Source organism: Taeniopygia guttata, chromosome 37 (assembly GCF_048771995.1).
Source record: "Taeniopygia guttata chromosome 37, bTaeGut7.mat, whole genome shotgun sequence".
NCBI lineage: Eukaryota > Metazoa > Chordata > Aves > Passeriformes > Estrildidae > Taeniopygia > Taeniopygia guttata.
In genome coordinates this window covers 1182009-1197246 of record NC_133062.1, presented here as the reverse complement: position 1 = coordinate 1197246, position 15238 = coordinate 1182009, and the positions used below count along the sequence as shown (strand labels likewise).

Genomic DNA, 15238 nt, shown 5'->3' with positions numbered 1-15238 from the left:
ACCCCACCCCGCGTTGCCATGGAGACGGGATTCCCCCCCGCGTCACCATGGAAACCGCCCCTCCACACACCCCCCGCGTTGCCATGGAGACGTGACCCCGCCCCCTCCCCGGTTGCCATGGAGACGAGACTGAGCATCCCTCCCCGCCGTTGCCATGGAGACCAAGCCCCGCCCCCTCCCCGGTTGCCATGGAGACCGAAACACCACACACACACCCCCCCCATTTTCCCCTTTTCCCACCCAAAAAAGGCACCTGGACCCCTCCCCCCCCCAAAGCCGGGCCACGGTCACGTGACACTCAGGTGACACTCAGGTGACACAGATGTGACACAGGTGACACAGGTGACCCCCCTGCAGGTGACACTCAGGTGACAGATGACACACAGGTGACACAGGTGACGCAGGTGTGACACAGGTGTGACACAGGTGACACTCAGGTGACAGAGGTGACACAGGTAACACAGGTGTGACACAGGTGTGACACAGGTGTGACACAGGTGACACTCAGGTGACAAAGGTGACACTCAGGTGACACTCAGGTGACACAGGTGACACTCAGGTGACAAAGATGACACTCAGGTGACACTCAGGTGACCCCCCTGCAGGTGACACACAGGTGACCCTCGGGTGACACAGGTGACACTCAGGCGACACAGGTGACACTCAGGTGACACTCAGGTGACACAGGTGACAGGTGACACTCAGGTGACCCCCCTGCAGGTAACACTCAGGTGACACAGGTGTGACACAGGTGACACAGGTGACACAGGTGTGACACAGGTGTGACACAGGTGACACAGGTGTGAAACAGGTGTGACACTCAGGTGACCCTCAGGTGACACAGGTGACACTCAGGTGACACAGGTGTGACACAGGTGTGACACTCAGGTGACACTCAGGTGACACAGGTGACCCCCCTGCAGGTGACACAGGTGACACTCAGGTGACACTCAGGTGACACAGGTGTGACACAGGTGACACAGATGACACACAGGTGACACAGGTGTAACAGGTGACACTCAGGTGACAAAGATGACACTCAGGTGACACACAGGTGACAGAGGTGACAAAGGTGACACTCAGGTGACACTCAGGTGACACTCAGGTGACACAGGTGACCCTCGGGTGACACAGATGACACTCAGGTGACACAGGTGACACAGGTGACACAGAGGTGACAGAGGTGACACACAGGTGACACAGATGACCCCCCTCCAGGTGACTCAGGTGACACTCAGGTGACACAGGTGACCCACCTGGGCCACGCCTTTAAATAGCCGCCAATAAATACTGTACAGAAATCCCAAATGTACTGGGGGGGGGGCGGGGGGTCCCAGAGGGGTCCTGGGGGGTCCCGGGTGAATTTGGGGGGGTCCCAGAGGGGTCCCAGGTGACTTTGGGGTGTCCCAAAGGGGTCCCAGAGGGGTCTTGGGGGTGTCCTTGGGGGTCCCAGGTGACTTTTGGGGGGGTCCCAGAGGGGTCCTGGGGGGTCCCAGGGGACTTTGGGGGGTCCTGGGGGGGGGTCCCAGGTGATTTTGGGGGATCCCAGAAAGGTCCTGGGGGGTTCTGGGGGGTCCCAGGGGGGTCCCAAGTCAATTTGGGGGGTCCTGGAGGGGTCCCAAAGGGGTCCCGGGGGGGTCCCAGGTGATTTTGGGGGGTCCTGGGGGATCCCAGGGGGTCCCAGAGGGGTCCCAGGTGATTTTGGGGGGTCCCAGAGGGGTCCCAGGTGAATTTGGGTGGTCCTGGGGGGGGGTCCTGGGGGGTCCCAGAGAGGTCCCAGAGGGGTCCCAGGTGATTTTGAGGGGTCCCAGAGGGGTCCCAGGTGATTTTGGGGGGTCCTGGAGAGTCCCAGAGAAGTCCAAGAGGGGTCCTGGGGGACTTTGGGGGGTCCTGGAGGTGTCCAGGGGGGACTTTGGGGGGTCCCAGGTGATTTTGGGGGGTCCCGGGTGGTCCCAGGTGATTTTGGGGGGGTCCCGGGGGCTCCCAGGTGATTTTGGGGGGTCCCAGGAGGGTCCCAGAGGGGTCCCAGGTGATTTTGGGGGGTCCCAGGGGGTCCCAGAGGGGTCCCAGAGGGGTCCCAGGTGAATTTGGGGAGTCCCGGGTGGTCCCAGGGGTATCGCGGGGGGTCCCGGGTGGTCCCAGGTGAATTTGGGGGGGTCCCAGAGGGGTCCCAGGTGATTTTGGGGGGTCCCAGAGGGGTCCCAGGTGACTTTGGGGGGTCCCAGGGGGTCCCAGGTGATTTTGGGGTGTCCTGGGGGTGTCCAGGGGGGACTTTGGGGGGTCCCCGGTGGTCCCAGGTGATTTTGGGGGGTCCTGGGGGGGTCCCGGGTGGTCCCAGGTGATTTTGGGGGGTCCTGGGGGGGTCCCAGGTGACTTTGGGGGGTCCCAGAGGGGTCCCAGGTGATTTGGGGGGTCCCGGGTGGTCCCAGGGGTGCCGCGGGGGGTCCCGGGGGGTTCTACCCCCTCGATTCCAGTGACCTGTGGGGAGAAATTGGGGTGGGGTCAGCGGGGTCAGGGGGGTCAGGGGGGTCGGGGGGGTCAGGGGGCGGTTTGGGATTTTGGGGTTCGGGATTTGGGCACTCAGGATTTGGGATTTGGGTGCTCAGATTTTGGGATTTGGGCACACAGATTTTGGGGTTTGGGCGCTCAGATTTGGGGTTTGGGCATTCAGAGATTTGGGATTTGGGCACTCAGATTTTGGGATTTGGGTGCTCAGATTTTGGGATTTGGGCACACAGATTTTGGGGTTCAGGCACTCAGATTTTGGGATTTGGGCGCTCAGATTTTGGGATTTGGGTGCTCAGATTTTGGGATTTGGGCACACAGATTTTGGGGTTTGGCGCTCAGAATTTGGGATTTGGGCACTCAGATTTTGGGGTTCAGGCACTCAGATTTTGGGGTTCAGGCACTCAGATTTTGGGATTTGGGCACTCAGATTTTGGGATTTGGGCGCTCAGGATTTGGGATTTGGGCGCTCAGGATTTGGGGTTCGGGCACTCAGATTTTGGGGTTTGGGCACTCAGATTTTGGGGTTTGGGCACTCAGATTTTGGGGTTCAGGCACTCAGATTTTGGGGTTCAGGCACTCAGATTTTGGGATTTGGGCACTCAGATTTTGGGATTTGGGCGCTCAGGATTTGGGATTTGGGCGCTCAGGATTTGGGGTTCGGGCACTCAGATTTTGGGGTTTGGGCACTCAGATTTTGGGGTTTGGGCATTCAGAATTTGGGATTTGGGCACGCAGATTTTGGGATTTGGACACTCAGGATTTGGGGTTTGGGCACTCAGATTTTGGGGTTTGGGCGCTCAGATTTGGGGTTCGGTTACTCAGGATTTGGGATTTGGGTGCTCAAATTTGGGATTTGGGCACTCAGGATTTGGGGTTTGGGCACTCAGATTTGTGATTTGGGCACTCAGATTTTGGGGTTCAGGCACTCAGATTTTGGGGTTCAGGCACTCAGATTTTGGGGTTCAGGCGCTCACGAGTAGCTGTTGTGCTGCCGGCGCCGCGCCGTTCGCAGTTTCTCGAATCGCGCCTCCATCTCCTCCAGCACGCGCGGCGTGTACCGGACCACGAGTTTCACCGAGCCCTGCGCCGCCTTCAGCAGCTCCACCGCGCGCTCGTGCTGCTCCCCCTCCACGCTCTGCACCCCAAAATATGGGATGGAGCCCCAAAAACTGCCCAAAAACTGACCCGAACCCAAAATCCTACACAGAAACTGACCCGACCCCAGAATCCCAACCGAAAATGGACCAGATCCCAAAATCCCTTCAGCAGCTCCACCGCGCGCTCGTGCTGCTCCCCCTCCACGCTCTGCGCCCCGAAACACGGGATGGAACCCCAAAAACTGCCCAGAGACGGACCCGGCCCCAAAAACCCACCCAGAAACTGACCCGGCCCCAAAATCCCACCCAAAAATGCACCAGACCCCAAAAACCCTTCAGCAGCTCCACCGCGCGCTCGTGCTGCTCCCCCTCCACGCTCTGCACCCCAAAATATGGGATGGAGCCCCAAAAACTGCCCAAAAACTGACCCGACCCCAAAAACCCACCCAAAAATGGACCAGACCCCAAAAACCCTTCAGCAGCTCCACCGCGCGCTCGTGCTGCTCCCCCTCCACGCTCTGCACCCCAAAACACGGGATTGAACCCCAAAAACTGCCCAAAAACTGACCCGAACCCAAAATCCCACCCAGAAACTGCCCCGGCCCCAAAATCCCACCCAGAAACGACCCCAAAACCAAAATCCCAACCAAAACCAGTTCCGGCCCCAAAAACCCACCCAAAAAATGCCCCAGACCCAAAAAAGCCACCCAAAAATGGACCAGACCCCAAAAACCACCCAGAGACTGTCCCAGACCCAAAAACCCACACAAAAATTGCCCCGGCCCCAAAAACCCACCCAAAAATGGACCAGACCCCAAAAACCCACACAGAAACTGCCCCGGCCCCAAAAACCCACCCAAAAACTGACCTGACCCCAAAAACCCACACAGAAACAGCCCTGAACCCAAAAACTACCCAAAAACTGCCCCGAACCCAAAATCCCACCCAGAAACTGCCCCGGCCCCAAAATCCCAACCAAAACCAGCCCCGGCCCCAAAATCCCACCCAAAAACTGCCCCGTTCCCAAAATCCCACCCAAAAATGCACCAGACCCCAAAAACCACCCAGAGACTGCCCCAGACCCAAAAGCCCACACAAAAATTGCCCCGGCCCCAAAAACCACCCAAAAACTGCCCCAACCCCAAAATCCCACCCAAAAATGGACCAGACCCCAAAAACCCTTCAGCAGCTCCACCGCGCGCTCGTGCTGCTCCCCCTCCACGCTCTGCGCCCCAAAACACGGGATGGAGCCCCAAAAACTGCCCAAAGATGGACCCGGCCCCAAAATCCCACACAGAAACGGCCCCAGACCCAAAAACCCACCCAAAAATGGACCAGACCCCAAAATCCCACCCAAAAATGGGCCAGACCCCAAAATCCCTTCAGCAGCTCCACCGCGCGCTCGTGCTGCTCCCCCTCCACGCTCTGCGCCCCAAAACCCGGGATGGAACCCCAAAAACCCACCCAGAGATGGACTCGAACCCAAAAACCCAACCAAAAACTGACCCGGCCCCAAAATCCCACCCAAAAATGGACCAGACCCCAAAAACCCTTCAGCAGCTCCACCACGCGCTCGTGCTGCTCCCCCTCCACGCTCTGCGCCCCAAAACCGGGATGGGACCCCAAAAACCGCCCAGAGATGGACCCGGCCCCAAAATCTTACACAGAAACTGCCCCGGCCCCAAAATCCCTCCCAAAAATGGACCAGACCCCAAAATCCCACCCAGAAACTGCCCCGGCCCCAAAATCCCACCCAAAAATGGACCAGACCCCAAAAACCACCCAGAAACTGCCCCGACCCCAAAAACCACCCAAAACTGCCCCAAACTTACTCCAAACCCCCATTTAACCACTCCAAAGTACCCAAAATCCCAGGAATTCTCCCCAAATCCTCACCACGCCGTTGACGCTCAGCAGCTGGTCGCCGCATTTGAGGCCCCCATGGCAGTTTGCCACCCCATATCCCACCCAAACCCCCCAAAACCGCCCCAAACCCCCAATTTAACCACTCCAAAGTACCCAAAACCCCAATTTAACCACCCAAAATCCCAATTTAACCCTTCAAACCCCAATTTAACCACCCAAAATCCCAATTTAACCCTTCAAACCCCAATTTAACCACCCAAAATCCCAATTTAACCCTTCAAACCCCAATTTAACCACCCCAAAACCCCCAATTTAACCCTTCCAACCCCAATTTGACCACCCCAAAGTACCCAAAACCCCAATTTAACCACCCAAACCCCCAATTTAACCCTTCAAACCCCAATTTAACCACCCAAACCCCCAATTTAACCCTTCAAACCCCAATTTAACCACCCCAAACCCCAATTTAACCACTCCAAAGTACCCAAAATCCCGGGAATTCTCCCCAAATCCTCACCACGCCGTTGACGCTCAGCAGTTGGTCGCCGCGTTTGAGGCCGCCGTGGCGGTCGGCGACGCCGCCGGGGATGACGCGGGAGATGTAGATGGGCGAGTTCTGCTCTTTGCCCCCCATGATGTTGAAGCCCAAACCCTCCTCGGTCTTGGGCAGCTCCACCACCCGCGGGTGCGCGTGGCCCTCGCTGGCCGCGAACGCCGCCACCGTGGCCTGGGGACAGCGGGGGGACAGTGGGGACACTGGGGGGATTGGGATCATGGGGGACATTGGAGACATTAGGGGGATTTGGGGGAATTGGGGACATGGGGGACATTGAGGGGATTGGGGACATTGGGGACATTGGGGGGATTTGGGGGATTTGGGGCACTGGGGACATTGAGGGGATTGGGGACATGGGGGACATTTGGGACATTTGAGGACATTTGGAGGATTGGGGACATTGGGGACACTGGGGACATTGGGGACACTGGGGACATTGGGGGGATTGGGGACGTTGGGGACGTTGGGGACATTGGGAGGATTGGGGACATTGGGGACCTTGGGGACATTTGGGGGATTGGGGACATTGGAGATGTTGGGGACCTTGGGGACATTGAGGTCATTGAGGGGATTGGGGACATGGAGGACATTGGGGGATTTGGGGACATTGGGGACATTGGGGACACTGGGGGGATTGGGGACATTGGGGACGTTGGGGACATTGGGGGACATTGGGGATGTTGGGGACATTGGGCAGCTCCACCACCCGCGGGTGCGCGTGGCCCTCGCTGGCCGCGAACGCCGCCACCGTGGCCTGGGGACAGCGGGGGGACAGTGGGGACAGCGGGGACGTTGAGGGGATTGGGGACATTGGGGACGTTGGGGGGATTGGGGACATTGGGGACATTGGGGACATTGGGGACATTGGGGACATTGGGGACATTGGGGACATTGGGGGGATTGGGGGCTTTGGGGACATTGGGGACATTGGGGACAGTGGGGACAGCGGGGACGTTGGGGGGATTGGGGACATGGGGGACATTGAGGGGATTGGGGACATTGGGGACATTGGGGGGATTTGGGGGATTTGGGGCACTGGGGACATTGAGGGGATTGCGATCATTGGGATCATGGGGGACATTGGGGACGTTGAGGGGATTGGGGACATGGGGGACATTTGGGACATTTGAGGACTTTTGGAGGATTGGGGACATTGGGGACACTGGGGACATTTGGGGGATTGGGGACGTTGGGGACCTTGGGGACATTTGGGGGATTGGGGACATTGGAGATGTTGGGGACCTTGGGGATATTGGGGACATTGAGGGCTTTGGGGACATTGGGGACATTGGGGACATTGGGGACATTGAGGTCATTGAGGGCTTTGGGGACATGGGGGACATTGGGGACATTGGAGACATTAGGGGGATTTGGGGGAGTTGGGGACATTGGGGGACATTGAGGGGATTGCGGACATTGGGGACACTGGGGTCATTGGGATAAAGGGGGACATTGGGGACATTGGGGACATTGGGGACGTTGAGGACATTTGGAGGATTGGGGACATTGGGATCATGGGGGACATTGGGGACATTGGGAGGATTGGGGACATTGGGGACATTGAGGTCATTGAGGGCTTTGGGGACATGGTGACATTGGGGACATTGGAGACATTAGGGGGATTTGGGGGATTTGGGGACACTGGGGTCATTGGGATCATGGGGGACATTGGTGACATTGGGAGGATTGGGGACATTGGGGACATTGGGGGGTTTGGGGACATTTGGGGGATTGGGGATGTTGGGGACATTGGGGACATTGGGGGTCATTGAGGGAGATTGGGGACATTGGGGACATTGGGGACATTGGGAGGATTTGGGACATTGGGCACATTGGGGACATTGGGGACATTTGAGGACATTGGGGACATTGGGGGTATTGGGGGCTTTGGGGACATTAGGGGGATTTGGGGGAATTGGGGACCTTGGGGACATTTGGAGGATTGGGGACATTGCGGGGATTGGGGGGATTGGGGACATTGGGGACACTCAGGTGGATTTGGGACATTGGGGACATTGGGGACATTGGGGACATTGGGGGTATTGGGGGCTTTGGGCATGTTGGGGACATTGGGGACACTGGGGGCATTTGGGGGGTTGATGATGTTGGGGTCATTTGGGGACATTTGGGGATGTTGGGGACATTGGGAGGATTGGGGTCATGGGGGTCATGGGGGTCATTGGGGGGTTTGGGGACATTTGGGGACATTTGGGGACATTTGAGGACATTGGGGACATTGGTGGACATTGGGGACATTTGGGGGATTGGGGTCATGGGGTCATTGGGGGTTTTGGGGACATTGGGGACATTGGGGTCATTTGGGGACATTGGAGACGTTGGGGACATTGGGGACATTTGGGGACATTGAATTGTTTTGGGGTCCTGGGTGAGTTTTAGGGTCCCCAGGGTGGTTTTGGGCTCCCTGGGGACATTTTGGGGTCCGGGAGTGGGGGGGTTTGGGGTCGGTGGGAGATTTTTGGGAGGTCTCGGGGGGGGGTTTGGGGTCCCATGGGTGTTTTTGGGGTCCCGGGGGGGTTTTTGGGGTCCTGGAGGAGTTTTTGAGATCCTTGGGGAGATTTTTGGGGTCCAGGTGGGTTTTTGGGTCCCCTGGGTTTTGTTTTTTTGGGGGGGTCCTGGAGGGGTTTTTGGGGTCTCAGGGGGGTTTTGGGGTCCAGGTGGGTTTTTGGGGTCCCCTGGGAGTTTTATTTGGGGGGTCCTGGAGGGGTTTTTGGGATCCCTGGGGAGTTTTTGGGGTCCCAGGGGGATTTTTGGGGTGCTGGGGGTGATTTTGGGGTCCCAGGGGATTTTGGGGTCCAGGTGGGTTTTTGGGGTCCCCTGGGTTTTTTTTGGGGGGGGTCCTGGAAGGGTTTTGGGGTCCCAGGGGGATTTTTGGAGTTCCAGGGCTGTTTTTGGGGTCTCCTGAGGGGTTTTTTGGGGGGTCCTGGAGGGGTTTTTGGGGTCCCGGGGTGGTTTTTGGGGCTCTGGGGCTGTTTTTGGGGTCCCCTGGGGGTTTTTTTTGGGGGTCCTGGAGGGGTTTTTGGGGTCCTGGGGTGGTTTTGGGGTCCCAGGGGATTTTTGGGGTGCCGGGATGATTTTTGGGGTTCCAGGGCTGTTTTTGGTGTCCCCTGGGGAGTTTTTTGGGGGTCCTGAAGGGGTTTTTGGGATCCCTGGGGAGTTTTTGGGGTTGTGGGTGGTTTTGGGGTCCCAGGGCTGTTTTTGGGGTTCCGGGGCTGTTTTTGGGGTCCCCTGGGGGGGTTTTGGGAGGTCCTGGAGGGGTTTTTGGGGTGCCGGGGTGGTTTTTGGGGTCATGGGTGTTTTTGGGGTGCCGGGGGTGTTTTTGGGGTCCCAGGGTGGTTTTGGGGTGCTGGGATGATTTTTGGGGTGCCGGGGCTGTTTTTGGGGTCTCCTGGGGTTTTTTTTGGGGGGTCCTGGAGGGGTTTTTGGGGTCCCAGGGTGGTTTTTGGGGTTCCGGGGCTGTTTTTGGGGTCTCAGGGGGTTTTTGGGGTGCCGGGGCTGTTTTTGAGGTCCCCTGGGGGGTTTTTTTGGGGTCCCATGGGTGTTTTTGGGATCCCAGGGTGGTTTTTGGGGTCCCAGGGTGGTTTTTGGGGTCCCAGGGGGATTTTTGGGGTCCCAGGGTGGTTTTGGGATCCCTGGGGAGGTTTTGGGGTCCCAGGGGGGTTTTGGGGTTCTGGGGCTGTTTTTGGGGTCCCCTGGGGGCTTTTTTTTGGGGGGGTCCTGGAGGGGTTTTTGGGGTCCCTGGGTGGTTTTGGGGTGCCGGGGGTGTTTTTGGGGTGCCGGGGCTGTTTTTGGGGTCCCCTGGGTGGTTTTTTTGGGGGTCCTGGAGGGGTTTTTGGGGTCGTGGGCAGTTTTGGGGTTCCAGGGCTGTTTTTGGTGTCCCCTGGGGGGGTTTTGGGGGTCCTGGAGGGGTTTTTGGGGTCCCAGGATGGTTTTGTGGTCCCAGGGTGGTTTTGGGGTTCCGGGGCTGTTTTTGGGGTCCCCTGGGGGTTTTTTTTGGGGTCCCAGGGGGATTTTTGGGGTCGTGGGCATTTTTGGGGTGCCGGGGGTGTTTTTGGGGTACCTTGGCCGTGGCGTGGGCGCGGATTTCGGGGCTCCCCGCGATGTCCAGGGTGTCGTAGAGCTGCTCGTAGACCTGGGGGGACCCCGGGGCTGTTTGGGGGGACCCCAAAACCCCAAAACCCCCCAAGAGGCACCTGCAGAGATCTGGGGGGACCCTGGGGGGACTGGGGGGTCCCAGGAAAGATTTGGGGGTTCCCCTACAGATTTTGGGGGTTCCCAGGGTGGGTTTTTTTTGGGGTTACCCCATGGATTTTAGGGTTCCTCTTTGGATTTGGGGTTTCCAGGGTGGGATTTGGGGGTTCCCCAATGGATTTTTGCTTTTTCCCTTTGGATTTTGGGGTACCCCAAAAATTTCAGGATTCTTGGGTGGATTTTGGGGTTCCCAGGTGGCTTTTGGGGCTTTTTGGGGTGGATTTGGGGGTTTTTGGGGTAGATTTGGGGTTTTTGGGGTGGATTTGGGGTTTTTGGGGATTCTTTTAGGGAATTTTGGGGTGGATTTGGAGGTTTTTGGGGTGGGTTTGGGTTTTTTTGGAGTGGATTTGGGTTTTTTGGGGGGTTTTGGGGTGGATTTGGGGTTTTTTGAGATGGATTTGGGTTTTTGGGGGGTTTTCGGGGTGGATTTGGGTTTATTGAGATGGATTTGGGTTTTTTGGGTTTTTTTTTTGGGTGGATTTGGGTTTTTTGAGATGATTTGGGATTTTTGGGGGTTTTTTTGGGGTGGATTTGGGTTTTTTGATGGATTTGGGTTTTTTTGGGGTTTTCAGGGTGGATTTGGGTTTTTTTGAGATGGATTTGGGGTTTTTTTTGGTGTTTTCAGGGTGGAATTGGGTTTTTTGGGAGTTTTCAGGGTGGATTTGGGGTTTTTCGAGATGGATTTGGGATTTTTTGGGGGTTTCGGGGTGGATTTGGGTTTTTTGTGGGTTTTCAGGGTGGATTTGGGTTTTTTTGAGATGATTTGGGATTTTTTGGGATGGATTTAGGGTTTTTTTGGGGTTTCAGGGTGGATTTGGGGTTTTTTAAGATGGATTTGGGGTTTTCTGGGGGATTTCAGGGTGGATTTGGGGTTTTTTTGAGATGAATTTGGGATTTTTTGGGTTTTTTGGGATGGATTTGGGTTTTTTGGGGGTTTTCAGGGTGGATTTGGGTTTTTTGAGATGGATTTGGGTTTTTGGGGTTTTCAGGGTGGAATTGGGTTTTTTGGGGGTTTTCAGGGTGGATTTGGGTTTATTGAGATGGATTTGGGTTTTTTGGGTTTTTTTGGGGTGGATTTGGGTTTTTTCATGGATTTGGTTTTTTTGGGGGTTTTCAGGGTGGATTTGGGGTTTTTTGAGATGGATTTGGGATTTTTGAGGTTTTTTTGGGGTGGATTTGGGTTTTTTGGGTGTTTTCGGGGTGGATTTGGGGTTTTTTTGGGATGGATTTGGGATTTTTTGGGGTTTTTTGGGGTGGATTTGGGGTTCTTTGAGATGGATTTGGGATTTTTGGGGGGTTTTTTGAGATGGATTTAGGTTTTCTCAGGGTTTTTGGGGGTGGATTTGGGTTTTTTTGGGTTTTTTGGGGTGGTTTTGGGGTCACCTCGCGGATGGCGGAGCAGAACTTGCTCTGCAGGACCCTCTGCAGCGCCTGCAGCTTTTGGGGGGGCAGCTCCCCACTGCGCTGGAGCCGCTCCAGCAGCTCCACGGCCCGGGACACGTCTGGGGGACCCCAAATCAGCCCCAAATCACCCCAAAATCACCCCCAAATTCAGCCCAACATCGCCCCACAGTCACCCCAAAATCGTCCCAGAGTCACCCCAAAATCAAACCCAAATCAGCCCCAAATCACCCCCAGTCACCCCAAAAATCACCCCCAGAGTCACCCCAATATCACCCCAAAATTACCCAAAATTCACCCCCACAGTCACCCCAAAATCACCCCAAAATCACTCCCAGAGTCACCCCAAATCACCCCAAAATCTCCCCAAAATGACCCAAAAAATCACCCGTCACCCCAACATTGCCCCAGTCACTCCAAAATCAGACACACCCCAAAATCACCCCAAAATGACCCAAAATCACCCCCAGAGTCACCCCAAAACAGCCCCAGAGTCACCCCAGAATCACCCCCAGAATTATCCCAAAACACCCCAAAATAACCCCAGAGTCACCCCAAAATCAACCCCAAATTATCCCCAAAATCACCCCAAAATCAACCCAAAACAGCCCCAAAATCACCCCAAAATCGCCGCAGTCACCCCAAAACAGCCCCAGAAACACCAAAATCACCCCAAAACCACCCAAAATCACCACCCTGCACCCCCAAACAGCCTCATTGCAGCCCCGCCCCCCAAAACTGCTCATTGTGCCCCCAAACCAACCCCAAAACACCCCAAAATTTCCCCCTGCACCCCAAAATTCACCCCCTGCCCCTCCTCAGCCCCCCCAAACCCCCAAATTCCCCAAAATTCCCCCAAAATTCCCCATTTAACCCCCCCCAACCGCCCCTTGGCGCCCCCTCCCCCACTCCCGACCCCCCTCAGCCTCTCCCCCTCCCCTCCCCCACCTTCCGAACCCCCAAAAATCCCCAAAATCCCCCCAAAAATCCCCAAAATCCCCCAAAATCCGCCCGTACCCCGTTCCAGCCCCAGCGCGTCCCCGCTCAGCGCTGCCATCTTCGCGCGGCCACGCCCACCGCCTGGCCACGCCCCTTTAGCACAAACCACGCCCCTTTCCGCACAAACCACGCCCTGTACCGCACAAACCACGCCCCCTTCTCGCTCAGACCACGCCCACCGCTTGTATCATGCCACGCCCACCGCCCTGATGTGGCCACGCCCCCTGTGGAAATGGCCACGCCCCCCGCGCGTGCGCAGAAAGGGGGAGACCCCAAATTTGGGATGGGGGGACCCCAAATTTTGGGGTGAAGACCCCAAATGTTGGGGGAGGATTGGGGAAATCCCAAATTAATGGGGGGGTCACAAATATTTGGGGGGTGTCCCAAATTATTGGGGGTCCCAAATATTGGGGGGGGGGTCCAAAATTAATGGGGGATCACAAATATTGGGGGGGTCCCAAATTAATGGGGGTCCCAAATATTGGGGGAGTCCCAATTTAATGGGGATCCCAAATATTGGGGGGGGTCCAAAATTAATGGGGGGCCCCAAATATTGGGGGGGGTCCAAAATTAATGGGAGGTCCCAAATTTTGGGAGGGGTCCCAAATTAATGGGGGACCCCAAATATTGGAGAGGGGGTCCCAAATTAATGGGGGGTCACAAATATTGGGGGGGGTCCCAAATTAATGGGGATCCCAAATTTTGGGGGGGGTCCAAATTAATGAGGATCCCAAATTTTGGGGGGGAACCCAAATTATCGGAGGGACCCCAATTCTAAAAGAAAAGACCCCAAAAATTGGGGGGATGTGACAAATAATAAAAACCCCCAAAATTCAACCAAACCCCCCCCCCCCAAAACTCCACTTATTTTCCAATTAAAAAAACCCAAAATTCCACCAAAATCCCCCAATCCCACCCCAAAAAAAAACCCAAAAACTCCATTTATTTTTCCAATTAAAAAAACCCCAAATTCAACCAAACCCCCCCCCCAAAAAAACCCCAAAACTCCATTTTTTTTTCTGATAAAAAAACCCCAAAATTCAACCAAAACCCCCCCAAAAAAAACCCCAAAACCCCCCAAAATTCCATTTATTTTTCCCAATAAAAAAAAATTCAACCAAAACCCCCCAATCCCACCCCAAAAAAAAACCCCAAAAACTCCATTTATTTTTCCAATTAAAAAACCCCAAAATTCAACCAAAACCCCCCCCAAAAAAAACCCCAAAACTCCGTGTATTCTCCAAAAAGAAAAAACAAACCAAAATTCAACCATAAAACCCCAATCCCACCCCAAAAAAAAACCCCAAAACTCCATTTATTTTTCCAATTAAAAAAAACCCAAATTCAAATAAAAAACCCCAAAACTCCCAAATCCGCTGCATCTCCCTCCCCATTTCCCACCCCAAAACTCCATTTATTTTTCTAATAAAAAAAACCAAATTCCACCAAAACCCCCCAATCCCACCCCAAAAAAATCCCCCAAAACTCCATTTATTTTTCCAATAAAAAACCCCAAATTTCAACCAACCCCCCCCCAAAAACTCCCCCAAAACTCCATTTATTTTTCCAATAAAAAAACCCAAATTCAACCAAAACCCCCCCCAAAAAAAACCCCAAAACTCCATTTATTTTTCCAATTAAAAAAACCCTCAAATTCAACCAAAAAAACCCCAATCCCACCCCAAAAAAAGCCCCAAAACTCCATTAATTTTCTAATACAAAAAACCGAAATTCAAGCCAAAAACCCCCAATTTCGCCGCATCGCCTTCCCTATTTCCCATCCCAAAAACCCCCAAAACTCCGTTTATTCTTCCAATAAAAAAACCCCAAATTCAACCAAAATCCCCCAATCACACCCCAAAAAAAACCCCAAAACCCTGTGTATTCTCCAATAAGAACACCTCAAATTCAACCAAAATCCCCCAATCCCACCCCAAAAACCCCCAATTTCCCCGCATTGCCCTCCCTATTTCCCACTCCAAAACTCCATTTTTTAATTAAAAAAACCCAAATTCAAGCAAAAATCCCCCAAAACCCCCAAATTGGCCACATCACCCTCCCCATTTCCTTTCCCAAAAACCCCCAAAATTCCGTGTATTCTCCAATAAAAAAACCCAAAATTCAACCAAAACCCCCCCCAAAAAAAACCCCAAAACTCCATTTATTTTTCCAATAAAAAACCCCAAAAATCCCCCAAAAAATCCCCCAAAACTCCATTTATTTTTCCAATAAAAAAACCCAAAAATCCCCCAAAAAATCCCCCAAAACTCCACTTATTTTGCAATAAAAAAAAACCCAAAATCCCCCAAACCCCCCCCCCAAAAATCCATCTATTTTCCCAATAAAAAACCCCAAAATCCCCCCAAAAACCCCCAAAACCCCGTTTATTCTCCAATAAAAAGCCCCAAAATTCATCCAAAATCCCCCCCCAAAAAAACCCCAAAACTCAATTTTTCCAATAAAAAACCCCCAAAATCCCCCAAAACTCCATTTATTTTTCCAATAAAAAACCCCAAATCCCCCAAAAAACCCCAAAACCCCA

General features: G+C 54.5%; 1 protein-coding gene across 1 annotated transcript; it reads right to left on the bottom strand.

Annotated features, from left to right (window-relative positions):
- Window positions 1–2404: 2404 nt before the first annotated feature.
- Window positions 2405–12813, bottom strand: LIN7B (lin-7 homolog B, crumbs cell polarity complex component). The gene is made up of 6 exons (XM_072921482.1): window positions 12715–12813; window positions 11680–11798; window positions 10106–10177; window positions 5989–6198; window positions 3483–3643; window positions 2405–2478 (listed from the first exon to the last, which is right to left on the bottom strand). The coding sequence occupies exons 1-6, from the start codon at window positions 12752–12754 to the stop codon at window positions 2457–2459; spliced, it is 624 nt and encodes a 207-aa protein (XP_072777583.1). The 5' UTR covers window positions 12755–12813; the 3' UTR covers window positions 2405–2456.
- Between the last annotated feature and the right edge of the window lie 2425 nt (window positions 12814–15238).